The sequence below is a fragment of the Pseudophryne corroboree genome, chromosome 12, assembly GCF_028390025.1.
Source record: "Pseudophryne corroboree isolate aPseCor3 chromosome 12, aPseCor3.hap2, whole genome shotgun sequence".
In the NCBI taxonomy this organism is placed as follows: Eukaryota; Metazoa; Chordata; class Amphibia; order Anura; family Myobatrachidae; genus Pseudophryne; species Pseudophryne corroboree.
Window position 1 is genome coordinate 68043486 of NC_086455.1, and position 13490 is coordinate 68056975.

The following is a 13490-nucleotide window of genomic DNA, read 5'->3' on the forward strand; positions in this document are numbered from 1 at the left end:
TTATTTTGTTTTTGTTTCTCATACGTCCTAGAGGATGCTGGGGACTCCGTAAGGACCATGGGGTATATAAACGGGATCCACAGGAGACATGGGCACACTATAAGACTTTGAATGGGTGTGAACTGGCTCCTCCCTCTATGCCCCTCCTCCAGACCTCAGTTAGATTCTGTGCCCAGGAGAGACTGGTCACACACTAGGGGAGCTCTACTGAGTTTCTCTGGAAAGACTTTATGCTAGGCTTTTTTATTTTCAGAGAGACCTGCTGGCTACAGGCTCTCTGCTTCGTGGGACTGAGGGGAGAGAAGTCAGACCTACTTCTTCTGAGTTAAGGACTCTGCTTCGTAGGCTACTGGACACCATTAGCTCCAAAGGGTTCGATCACTTGGTGCGCATAGCTGCTTGTTCCCCGGAGCCGCGCCGTCAACCCCCTCACAGAAGACAGAAACCGGGTGAGTATTGGAAGAAAAGAAGACTTCAGTGACGGCAGAAGACTTCAGGTCTCGGAGGTACCGCGCAGCGGTCGCGCTGCGCGCCATTGCTCCCACACACCAAAGGTTCTACAAGGGTGCAGGGCGCAGGAAGGGGGGCGCCCTGGGCAGCAATATACCTCTTTCCTGACATTGGCAGAAGAGATATACAGTGCATAGACACTGTATAGGGACCCCCGCCAGTATAAATATGAATAATATTAGAGGGGCTGAAGCGCGCCGAGAGGGGACGGGGCTTAGCCCTCACAACTTGTTACAGCGCCATTTTCTCCTAATTTCCCTGTGACGGTGTACCGCTGTTTGGGGATGCTCTCAGCGAATACCACTGGTAAGTCAGAAGTCTACCTTCGTGAGTTACATTCCCTCACAACGGGTGGTGCCGCATTCTTTTGTGGGATGCAGTCATTTTAACTGTTTCAATACAGTTCTTTTTTCCCTTTCTGTGCAGATAGTGGAAGGTGAAAAGGTAAGAGCTCTGCAGCCTTGTTAGGTTCGCAGAAGCGGATATTGTCTTCTGTTTCTACCACATCCATGTCGCTGGGTCTATCTGGCTGGAGCCCACACCGGTGGGAACTCGTCTAATACTCTTCCGTCAGTCCGGGAATGGACTTGGACCTGGGGGTTAATAGTAGAATCCAAAGGGGGACATACTGGAATTTACAGATGATTCGACTCACTGAGTTTTCAAACAGATCTTACTGATTTCCCTCTGGAAGGGGAGGTAGTACGCGATGCCATACCAGAGTTGCGTCAGGTTCAGGATTTTGTCCTGCTGTCCCTGTTAAAAAAAATAAAATAAAAAATATAGCCACTCGAGTAGCCTAGTGGTACAGTGCTCTGCGCTACAACAGCTGGGGTCCTGGGTTCAGATCCTCATCCACCAGAAACAAATACTTCTACTTACGAAGTTGAACTACAGGATGGAATCTCTCAGGCCAGGGAGCTCCAGCACGTACAGGTAGAAAAGGGTTTAAATGCGTTTTTCTCAGCATTCAGCCTACCTGGGTTGATATCCAGGATTGTCTTTGCCATCTCACCGAAGTGTTGGCAGTATGATGGTTTTCTCTCAATAGTAAGAGCCATTGTTATTCTGTACTGAGACGCTCCCCTGATTACGGTGAGGTCAAGAAACAAGTGCTCCAAATAGTTGTTTCTCTCTGACTGTTCTTCGACACAGGGAATGGCTGTTGTTCCCAACGACGCGGATGTCGGAGGTGGGTATCAGAGTGGATACTGAACGGTTGTTGTTCTGTGTTTTCCTGTGGAAAGAGGTCTGAGGATCCAGGGTCGGATCAGATTTGCAGTGACAATCCATCAATATGTTCCGTTGATGAAGAAGACGGGTGCGGCCTAAGAGGCCTTTTCGATGAGCAGGTCAAATGCCGGAGTGGTTTTCACGGGACCAGTTGGAAATGTGGTCCGGGTCTCACCTGCACATGCACCGGAATATAATCCTAATGGCCAGGATATCGATCCTGTCGTGTCTGCACAGTCTCACCTCCTAGAGGGACGAAGGTTCGGGATCCAGGATTAGATCCTGGTGTCCATGCATGAAGATCTCCGAGGCTGAGGAGCAGTCTTTCCAAGGGAAGTATTTCCAGAGGAAAAGATCAAGCTGGAAAGCTTGTCTGCAATAAGTTTTCTTGAATTAAGAGCTATTTTCAACAAACATATTCTTCGTGATCTGCCCGTGTCATGTCTGTCAGACAATTTAACAGCAGTGGCGTAAGTAAGCAGCTAGGGCGGAACAAGGAGAAAAGCGGCAATGGCAGAAGCCGCAAAGAAGTTTTCCGCTGGCCGGAAAGACAGGTCTTCGTTCCGGATGTAGACGACGGAGAAATAGATTTCCTCTGCAGACGCGATCTCCATCCAGGAGATATACACTCGTCATCGAGAAGTTTTCACAAAAGTAACAAGTCTTTGAGGAGTGCCTCAATTGGACATGTTGGTGTCTCGCCTCAACAAGAGACCTCAGGGATATTGTTCCAAGTCAAGCGACACTCAAGCTATAGCGGTGGACGCTCTCGTGACACCTTGGGTGTTGTCAGTCGGTCTGTGTGTCCCCTCCGCTTTCACTCTTTATGAAGGTGATAAAAGTACGAAGAACAAAGGTTCAGGCGATCCTCATTGTTCCGGTCTAGCCAAGGAGGGCTTGGTATTCAGTTCTTCAAGTTTTACTCATAGAAGATCCCTGGCCTCTTCCTCTACGTGAGGAACTGTTACAGCGAGATCCGGGCATGTATCAAGACTTACCGCGGCTGCGTTTGACGGCGTGGCGGTTGAACGCCATATCCTAGCCCGAAAGGGTATTCCCAGTGAAGTCATTTCCACACTTCTTCAGACTAGAAAAGAAGTAACGGCAAAGCCTTACCACCGTATTTGGCGTAATTATGTGTCTTGGTGTGAATCCACGAAGGCTCCTACGAAAGACTTTCACCTGGGTCGTTCTTCTCCATTCTTTGCAAGCAGGTGTGGATGCAGGCCTAAAGTTAGGCTCCTTTCAGTGCGGTTTTGGCCTTAAAAAATTTTCTTTCAAGAAAAGAATTGGCCACCTTTCCAGGGGTTCGGATTTTTGTGAAAGGAGTACTGCACATCCAACCTCCATTTGTGCCCTCATTGGCACCGTGGGACCTTGACGTGGTGTTGAGTTTTCTTGTGTCACACTGATTGGAACCTTTATGAAAGGTAGTGTTAAAATTTCTCTCTTGGAGAGTGGTCATGCTTTTGGCTTTGGCGTCCGCAAGGCGGGTGTCGGAAGTAGCGACTTTGTCTCACAAGAGCCCCTGTTTGATCTTCCATGTGGATAGAGCGGAATTGAGAACTCGGATAATAGTTCTGTCAAAAGGGATTTTTCTGTGTTTCGCAGAAACCAGCCTATTTTGATGCCCGTGGTAACCTCAGCATTGGCTGATTCAAAGTCTCTCGATGTAGTCAGGGCTTTGAATAGTTATGGCGCCAATTTGGCTCAGTTTGGGGAAACAGAGGCCCTGTTTGTCCGGTATGCTCCCAGCGTGATTGGGGCGCCTGCGTCTATGCAGTCTGTTACACGCTGGATCTGTGATACGATTCGGTGTGCTCGTTCTACGGCTGGATTGCCGTTACCAAAGTTGGTGGAGACCCATTCTACTAGGAAGATGGGCTCTTCTTGGGCGGATGCCCATGGTGTCTCGGCGGTTTAACTTTGCCGAGCGGCTACTTGGTCGGGTTCAAACACCTTTGCTAAGCTCTACAAGTTTGATACCCTGGCTGATGGGGACCTCCTGTTTGCTCAATCGGTGCTGCAGAGTCGTCCGCACTCTCCCGCCCGGTCTGGAGCTTTGGTATAAACCCCATGGTCCTTACGGAGTCCCCAGCATCCTCTAGGATGTATGAGAAAATAGGATTTTAATACCTACCGGTAAATCCTTTTCTCTTAGTCTGTAGAGGATGCTGGGCGCCCATCCCAGTGCGTACTGTGTCTGCAGTTATTTGTTATGGTTACACTCTTGTGGTGTTTCTTTTCTGTCAGGATGTTGCTGACGTTGTTCATGCCATGGCATGCGGTACCTTCTTATTGGTTGGATTGACACACAGGTTGTGTTACTTATTCTCTCAGCATGTGGCTGTGTAATTTTTCATGCCCTTGGCTGGTGTTCTACTGAATACCACGTTCTGCAGTATGTTCAAGGTGTGAGCTGGTATGACACTCACCGTGTTTAAACAATAAATTCTTTCCTCGAAATGTCCGTCTCCCTGGGCACAGTTTTCTAACTGAGGTCTGGAGGAGGGGCATAGGGGGAGGAGCCAGTTCACACCCATTCAAAGTCTTATAGTGTGCCCATGTCTCCTGCGGATCCCGTCTATACCCCATGGTCCTTACGGAGTCCCCAGCATCCTGTACGGACTAAGAGAAAAGGATTTACCGGTAGGTATTAAAATCCTATTTTTTTTCAATTGTAATCAGATATACTTTCCAAAAACTACTCCCCAGTGGAAAAAAAAAGGCAAACTCCTTACATGCTTACTTTACTAATTAATTTGTAATTTTTGGATTTATTACTAATAATTATTAAAGTTTTACCCTACACTATTATCTGCTAATGTTACTTGAATTTGCTTCTGTGTCTGTAAAGTTTTGTTGTAGGAAATAATGTGAAAGAAGGTGACGGAAAATCTCCTAATAATCATGGTACTTTCAGGAGACATCGGAAATTAGTGTCGCTCGCAGAGTCCGTGGATATTGTGGATTCTCCCTCCGCACAGAGTATAAGGGGGAACAAGGTAAAAACTGGAATGTCACCTCTAATATGTACAACCATCAGGTAATGCTGAGACTTGTTCCTCCACGACAGGTTGTTGGGGGTGAGTTTAGTACGGGTGCTCTGGCTTCTTTCCACAGTCCAAGGACTGCCGTGATTAATAACTGGAGAGCTGCATGTTGCCTATTATATTATAATGTAAGCCTATATGAACAGCGTGCACATAATTGTACCACCCGCCATAACAAAACAGAGGAAGCAATTTGCACAATCGATAATTAATTAATATGTTATTATGGGTTCAGTATGATTTGCCGACAGACATAATCCCGGCAGCCATTGGCCAACAGTCAAAATACAGACACAGCCAAATATACCGACATTCATTATGCCGACATGTTCAAAATGCTGACATAGTCAAAATACCGACATGTGAAATGCCGACATGTCAAAATACCAATATGAGTTTTCTGGGTTTCTGTGTCAATGTCGACATAGTTTGACATGGACGCCACCTAAGTGTACTGCGTTCCCTCTCATGGCTTGCTGCTCTCGGCACACTATTATAGTCCCCCTCCAGGTCCGTATGAAAGAATCTGTTTTGGGGCAAAAATTACTTAAAAAATGCATGCTGGCATTTTGACATGTCACCATTTCAAATGTTGGTATTCTATCAGCATTTTGAACATGTCAGCATAATGAATGTCGGTATTATGACCATGTCGGTATTTTGAACCTGTCGGTTATTGGCTGTCAGGATTATGACCATCGGTATTGTGTCCGTCGTAAATCAACTGCTACCCGTTATTATTATAAATGACTCTTAATTATCATGCAATGTTATTTCTTCTATAAGATTCGGCAGGAACTGTTATTTTGATCTACAGATGTGTCCACATGCAGTTTTGCATGCCTTAGACTCAGAGGTTTAGCCATGCCTTGTGATTTTTATTAATTTGCTTCTTTAATATGTTACTTTATACATATTCTATATATTATAGCAAACAAAAATTTTAAAATCCATCCACTGGCTACTCGTGAAAAACAGCTTAGCCGTGTTTTGCATGTTGTGCCAAATTGAGCAAAATAGCAAAGATGTAGGTGGACACATCTGGTATTGGGAAGTCCTAGGTCACTAGCAATAGCCACAATCTTAGGTAGCCTGCATTGCGAGTCAGTGTTAGCAAAATCCTGAAGGTGAGTCAGGAGATGCCAATAATTGGGGAATGCTAAGATTTGCCATCCAGGAGGCTTGTGCAATGTTCAGTTATTTTATTTCAATTCACGTGCACGTGTCCTTTCTTACTGGTTCTACAGTTGTGCCCAATGGTTTCTCTTGGCAAGCCAGGTCCCGTGCGTCTTTTTTGCTCAAAATGTGTTGTATGCTCATAATTAAAACACATAGAAGCGACAAAATTGCATTGCTAACCTACACTGAGCACTGGGGTGTGCAGCAATTGTACATCTGTGTGCTGCAACGTCCACATTTGTTTAAAAATGGCTCAGATGCGAGCAGGCGCGGATTTCCTCACACCAAGTTGTCACTGCGTCTATGATGTGAGGAAGTTGTAAACTTAAAGAAAAGTACAGTAAGTTACGCCTCTCATGCCATGTGGTGTACAGACGCCCGTGAGTGACAACGCATCTGTAGGATTTTAGTTACAATATATTGTCAGTCATTGAAATGTGACTAGTTTGCTCCCGATTTATAATTAGAAAAGCGCAAACCCCTGTGCCTATAGGCAGCGGCAAGCATACACTAATACATGCAGATGCCAGATCTCAAAGGACACATTAAAAAGAAACACTCAGCTAGTGTGGCTGAGAGCAGATGGGATAGGGTAATATCTGGAGTCTGATAAATCATGATCCACTTTGTGAACTAACCCAAAGGTCTGTTGCTTTGTGATACAGACAGGTGACGATCACATGACACTTCTGATGGAGTTTGAGCACTGGCTGCAGGCTGAGAATTCTAAATTAAACAGGATATGTGCAGCTGAAATATCCAGCAGCGACGGAATACAAACAAAGCAGAGTAAACTGCAGGTATGGGGAACAGCCTTCTGCAAATATAGTAAATATAAGTATGAGGTTTACCATGTACACAGCCTCAGCAGTTCTCTGTTGTAATACAGCGCAGTCGCTGTCCCAGATATGGTGGAAGAGACTAATAATAATGGCTGCTCTGTTTTGGAGACTTGGCATTTCTCAATAAACCTCCTCCCCCACTTAATGTCTTGGCCACTCCCTTGACCTTTCTGCATAGGCACTACTACTGTGTGAGCATAACATGTGTAAGGGGCACTACTACTGTGTGAGCATAACATGTGTAAGGGGCACTACTACTCTGAGGGCATAACATGTGTAATGGGCACTACTACTGTGTGAGCATAACATGTGTAAGGGGCACTACTACTGTGTGAGCATAACATGTGTAAGGGGCACTACTACTGTGTGAGCATAACATGTGTAAGGGGCACTACTACTCTGTGGGCATAACATGTGTAATGGGCACTACTATTCTGTGGGCATAACATGTGTAAGGGGCACTACTACTCTGGGCATAACATGTATAATAGGCACTACTATTCTGTGGGCATAACATGTGTAAGGGCCACTCATACTCTGGGCATAACATGTGTAAGAGGCACTACTATTCTGTGGGCATAGCATGTGTAAGGGGGGCACCGCTGCTCCATGGACATAACGTGTGTAAGTGGGCATAACATGTGTAAGGGGCACTACTGCTCTATGGGCATAACGTGTAAGGGGAACTACTACTGTGTGGGCATAATGTGTGTAAGGGGCACTACTACTCTGGGCATAGCATGTGTAGAGAACACTACTACTGTGTAGGCATAACATGTGTAAGGAGCACTGCTACTGTGTGGGCATAACGTGTGTAAGGAGCACTACTACTGTGTGGGCATAACGTCTGAAGGGGGCTCTACTACTGTGTGGGCATAACGTGTGTAAGGGGCACTGCTACTCTGGGCATAAGCAGTATAAGGGGCACTATACTCTGTGGGCATAACATGTGTAAGGTGAACTACTACTTTGTGGGCATAACGTGTAAGGGGCACTGTTCTGTGTTGTAACATGTATAAGGGGCATTACTGTGCGGTGTAATGGGACTTAAAGACACTACCATTGTGGTATAATGTGACTCCTTTCCCCATGAAGCCTTGCCCCTATATTTTTGGTAAATGCCTTTGGCACACACTGTCCCTGTGCTTAATATCAGAAGATGTTGCACCAATTCTCTTTCTGGCACCAAAATGTCTAGTTATGACTCTAATTGACAGCCCCAGCACTAGGTAATGGCTCTGAGACTGCAATATGACAACAAAAGTGAAAAAATAAAACACAAATGATCTTTTGAGATGTCACAGTCTTAGGGGGGTATTTAATTAGCTCCAGCAATTTTGGAGCTATTGAATTCACCCCCCTACATATTCAATTGCGGGCCATTTTCGCCCATTTTTAAGGCATTTTCGCCAGTGCCTTTTCACTTTTTTTTGTGTGAATAGGCGTTGGAGAAAAATGCCTCAAAATCATCGAAAATGCGTTTTCGCCGGCGCAGGTGTGAAAACAAGTGGATTCGCCAATCCACATGTTTTTCGCTCCTGCCGAATGTTCTGCCTAGGCGAAAAAACTAAAAAATTGAATAGGGTGAATTTCCCATTCGCCATAAAAAATAGCGAAAAGTGCGTAGGCGAAAAAACGGCCCTAATTGAATACCCCCCTTACTATTATGCTTAGTATTACTTTTACCCAGTATTCTGAGGAAGCATATCAACAACAGTGTTTGTGGGGACAAAGAAGTGTGCACTGGCCAATAGAAGGGGTCGGTGGAAAAATGTCAATTTCATTTTGCAGGATAGGCTCTCCCAGCAAGAGGCCAGAGATCAGTTTTGCATAATGAGACACACTTAGCACTCATGAGTTATGGCACATTACTAGGCCCATTTCAGTTTATATAATGAAAACATCTTCAGATGCTCAGTTTAGGATTTTTGTGCGTGTTAATATTATATGGGTGAAGCTCAGATGGGATTTTAAGCAGGATCGCTCCGTGTGTAGCCCCCACAGCGATAGCGATGCTCAGCCCCGCGCATCGCTATCGCTGGTGCTAGATTGGCCTGCCGTGCAGGCCAATCTAGCAGGTCGCTCGTTTCACCCGCTGGGTGAAATGAGCGGCCCCCCGCATCGCTCAGCCCACATCTCTCCCGCATCGGCTGGTGAGTACCACCTTAAAACACATACACTTCAAGAGCGCCAGGGATATACCCATATTTCTTTAGTTACAGTATATACCAGGTTTTGGGGAGCCCCTGATAATTCCTCCCTGAAGGCTGCTGCCCCCGACTGACAATGTTATCATGTCAGTTACAAACAGTGATAGACATTTTGTTCATTGACTTTCATTAATGAATTGCTATTACTTTGTCCAGAAATTACAGTGCCGGGTTCCTCAGGGACAGAAGCTCTTTAACTCCCTCCTGCTCTGCAGGTCGGCCATGACGGTGACTGAGGATCTCAGATTGGAAGATCTGCGCTATCGCTGGATGCTTTACAAATCCAAACTCCATGATTCTGGAAACCATACGGTACGGGGGTAACAATAAAAGCAGCTTTTGCTAATTGAAAATGACTTCAAAAACATCTTGTTGGTTGCCCCAATTCCTGTAAATGTGCCCCCAGAGTGACTATCTATGTGGCGTAGCTGAGATAGGGTGGAATATGCCGTTGTTTGGGTTCACCTGTATATTGTATATTTCCAGTAAGTGGAAATGAGTCAATACATTTGTTATGTTTTTTTTTTTTTTTTTCGCATTTATATTAAAATGTAAATGCAATAAAGGAGAAGATAACTGTCAGCACTTGTCCCTATGTCCTGACCTGAGGGTCACACATCTGAACCTAACCATCATAATGAAAGCACCAAACTTTTTTCAAAAACACCAACCTTTTTTCAAAAACACTGACCTAACTTGGGGGTCTATTTTCTAAGCCCGGAGATAAAGTACCAGCCAACCAGCTCCTAACTGTCATTTTTTATACCCAGCCTGTGACAAGGTAGTTAGGAGCTGATTGGCTGGTACTATATCTCTGTCCACTTATCTCCGTTCAAGGCTTAGTAAATGGACCCCCTGGATCAGGGGCGTTTTATGAGAGGAGGGGGCCTGTGTGCAGACTCCGGGTGGGCCCCCTTCCTCTCCACGGCGCCGTAGGCTCCGGCAATGTGCCGGAGTCTACTGCACATGCGCAAGACTCTGGAAACATGGCGCCCGCCATGTTCTGGAGACTTATTTGCTTCTGCGCATGCGTGGTGGCCATTTTGGGAAGGATTTTTGCGGCGACTGCTGCGGCTTCAGCACCTGTTGCGGGACTCCGGAAGGTACGTTTTAACAGAGCATGGGTGCAGTGTGTGACAAGGTAGTTAGGAGCTGATTGGCTGGTACTATATCTCTGTCCACTTATCTCCGTTCAAGGCTTAGTAAATGGACCCCCTGGATCAGGGGCGTTTTATGAGAGGAGGGGGCCTGTGTGCAGACTCCGGGTGGGCCCCCTTCCTCTCCACGGCGCCGTAGGCTCCGGCAATGTGCCGGAGTCTACTGCACATGCGCAAGACTCTGGAAACATGGCGCCCGCCATGTTCTGGAGACTTATTTGCTTCTGCGCATGCGTGGTGGCCATTTTGGGAAGGATTTTTGCGGCGACTGCTGCGGCTTCAGCACCTGTTGCGGGACTCCGGAAGGTACGTTTTAACAGAGCATGGGTGCAGTGTGTGCGGTGTGGGACCCCTGGACACATTGCACCCATGGTAGAACCGCCCAATGCCTTGGATCCTATTGTTCTTCTGTAGCTCCTCCCACACTACTGTCAGTATGGGACTGTACAGTGTCCACCCCAAATCTTCATACCATCAACTTTATCTGTATATAGTATTAATACTACATTGGACATTTTGCTTTATTTCATATAAGCAGCAAATTATAGGTGATAAATTAGCAAATAGGGTCTATGATTGTATGGTAAAATAATTATTGAAGAAATGCATCTCAGTATATGCAGAATACCTGTATGTTAACATCAAGGTACATTTTCTTTACAGAATCTGGATGTGTTGCAAGAACCCAGAGTAATAAACAAGGTGCGTTCTGAATGTTCTGATAAATAATCCTTTCAGTTCTCTAGGAACTAATTACATGTCGAAGAACCGCAGTGGAGGCAGAGATTCTGTTGACTGGACCAATGAGTTTGCAGTCTAAAATGTCAGTTAGGAGCCGATTGGTTGGTACTTTATCTCTCTCCAAGCATTGATAGATCTGAACCATTGTTCTAAAAACAGTGATTCTAAAAACAGTGAGCACTAAGAATGCTGCTCATCCATTCACAATAGAAAAGAAGCTGGTGATGAACGACGTGCACCTATAGCTGCCCTTGTCCCCAAGGTAAAAAAGTGTCACCCACACTTTGCACATACAAGACAGACAAAAGTTACCAAGGGTATCTGGGGCGCTAGAATCACTGGTCGTGCTAGCAGGAATATGAACTGAACATACGACTCTTAAAGAGAAACAAAAATATGCACATAGCGTAATACTGTAACACTGATTTTTGGTGATGTTAACACAATATGGTTGGACTCGTACCCAAGGATGGAAAAAAGATGCTTTAATGTGAAGTCAATCACTGTTACACTCCACTGGTACTGGGCGGTGACTGGAACGACTTACCTGCTTGTTTGACGACGATTTCTGGGGACGCCTGGTCATCTTCTGTTAACTTGCCTTTGAAACAACTTTTGTATGGTGAAAGTCCATTACCTGCCCATGTTCATGCTTTTTTTAATTGTGTTTTAAATAAATGGTGTTACACTATTTGGAGCCCTTTTTCCTTATATATCTTCTGGGAGCATATTGGGGAGAACCCTAACTTTCAGGATGATGAGGAATTCAAGCCATTGACTGCGACCATTGTTCTATATTCAATAGACCCATTCTGTGCCTTTAAACTTCTACCGGATGGTGAGAGTCCTTAAAATATCTATTCTAATTGATATATTTATTTTACGTTATTACACTATTTGGAGCTTTTTTCCCCATATATACATCCACTTTGAGTGTATCTGGGAGGACCAGGACCGTTTGGGTGAAGTGTGAGCAGCAAACGAGGGATCAGATGTAACAGTGATTGACTTCACATTAAAGCATCTTTTTTCCATCCTTGGGTACGAGTCCAACCATATTGTGTTAACATCACCAAAAATCAGTGTTACAGTATTACGCTATGTGCATATTTTTGTTTCTCTTTAAGAGTCGTATGTTCAGTTCATATTCCTGCTAGCACGACCAGTGATTCTAGCGCCCCAGATACCCTTGGTAACTTTTGGCTGCTTATCCATTAACTAGGAACCAGTGACATCACTGATAATACAGCCTATCCATTCACTAGGAACTAGTGACATCACTGAGAATACAGCCTATCCATGCACTAGGAAGCAGTGACATCACTGAGAATGCAGTCTATCCATGCACTAGGAACCAGTGACATCACTGAGAGTGCAGCCTATCCATGTACTAGGAACCAGTGACATCACTGAGAATGCAGCCTATTCATTCACTAGGAGCCAGTGACATCACTGAGAATGCAGCCTATCAATTCACTAGGAACTAGTGACATTACTGAGAATGCAGCCTATTCAGTCTCTAGGAACCAGTGACATCACTGAGAATGCAGCCTGTCCAGTCTTTAGGAACCAGTGACATCACTGATAATACAGCCTATCCATTCACTAGGAAGTAGTGACATCACTGAGAATGCAGCCTATCCAGTCTGTAGGAACCAGTGACATCACTGAGAATACAGCCTATCCATTCACTAGGAACTAGTGACATCACTGAGAATGCAGCCTATCCAGTCACTAAGAAACAGTGACATCACTGAAAATACAGCCTATCTATTTACTAGGTTTTACTGGTCGCTAATGAATGGAAAGGCTGCATTCTCATAAGTTATGGTTCATCTCACAAATTTCTACCTCCACTGTGTTTAGGCAAATAGTAGTCTAGCTCTGTCACAGTAAATTGTACCATTTCATCATACACTGTTTGTGTAAAGAAAGAACATTGGACATTATGCAGCTATTGTTTGATTCATGTCTGCAGTAGGTTTGCCAGTACAGTCACTAAATTAACGGATAGTCTTTAAAAATAGAGTATACAAACGAAAAAAGAAGGAGGGTAGGTGGGCGCTAGTAAAATGGCTATAAGACACCTGAAATGCTGTTACTGTTCTCTGGCAGCAGCTTCCCAAAGTCGAGGTGCTGATCCTCAACCCAAAAAATTCACAGCACAAGAAATACTCAGAGAAGCGCTACCATTAAACAGTATTAATAAAATTTATTATTAAAAATATTATATATATAGCTATCACAATTCAGTGAATAAACCAATTATCCTGGAATATAATTCATGTAATATACACCAAACATTAGTAGCTAAAGATGGTAACAAATATAAGATACATTGTAAGAGCTCCCTTAGAAAACGTAACCACTTGTATTCCAGATAAAGATGCAGCATTTATATTTCACTAATACTTCTTGGATTAAGCTCCATGCATGGGCTAATTTGATCACATAAATTCATTAGATATTTCTTTGGAAGTCCATCCACATTAAAAGTGATATATACTTGAACCATCCACCATTTGATAAACAGCTTAAGTGCTCACAGTCTCATCCAAATAAAGG

The 13490-nt window shown here is 44.6% G+C and overlaps 1 protein-coding gene across 5 annotated transcripts in view; it reads left to right on the forward strand.

Annotated features, from left to right (window-relative positions):
• Positions 1-13490, forward strand: part of SYNE3 (spectrin repeat containing nuclear envelope family member 3) — a 199381-nt gene that overhangs the window by 177283 nt on the left and 8608 nt on the right. For 4 of the 5 annotated variants that reach the window (XM_063947611.1, XM_063947614.1, XM_063947612.1 and 1 more), the window contains 4 exons: positions 4601-4748; positions 6641-6775; positions 9184-9339; positions 10848-10886. In XM_063947611.1, the coding sequence (XP_063803681.1) occupies positions 4601-4748; positions 6641-6775; positions 9184-9339; positions 10848-10886 (478 nt within the window). The remainder of the gene's footprint in view (positions 1-4600; positions 4749-6640; positions 6776-9183; positions 9340-10847; positions 10887-13490) is intronic. The other variant, XM_063947615.1, reaches the window with a different exon arrangement.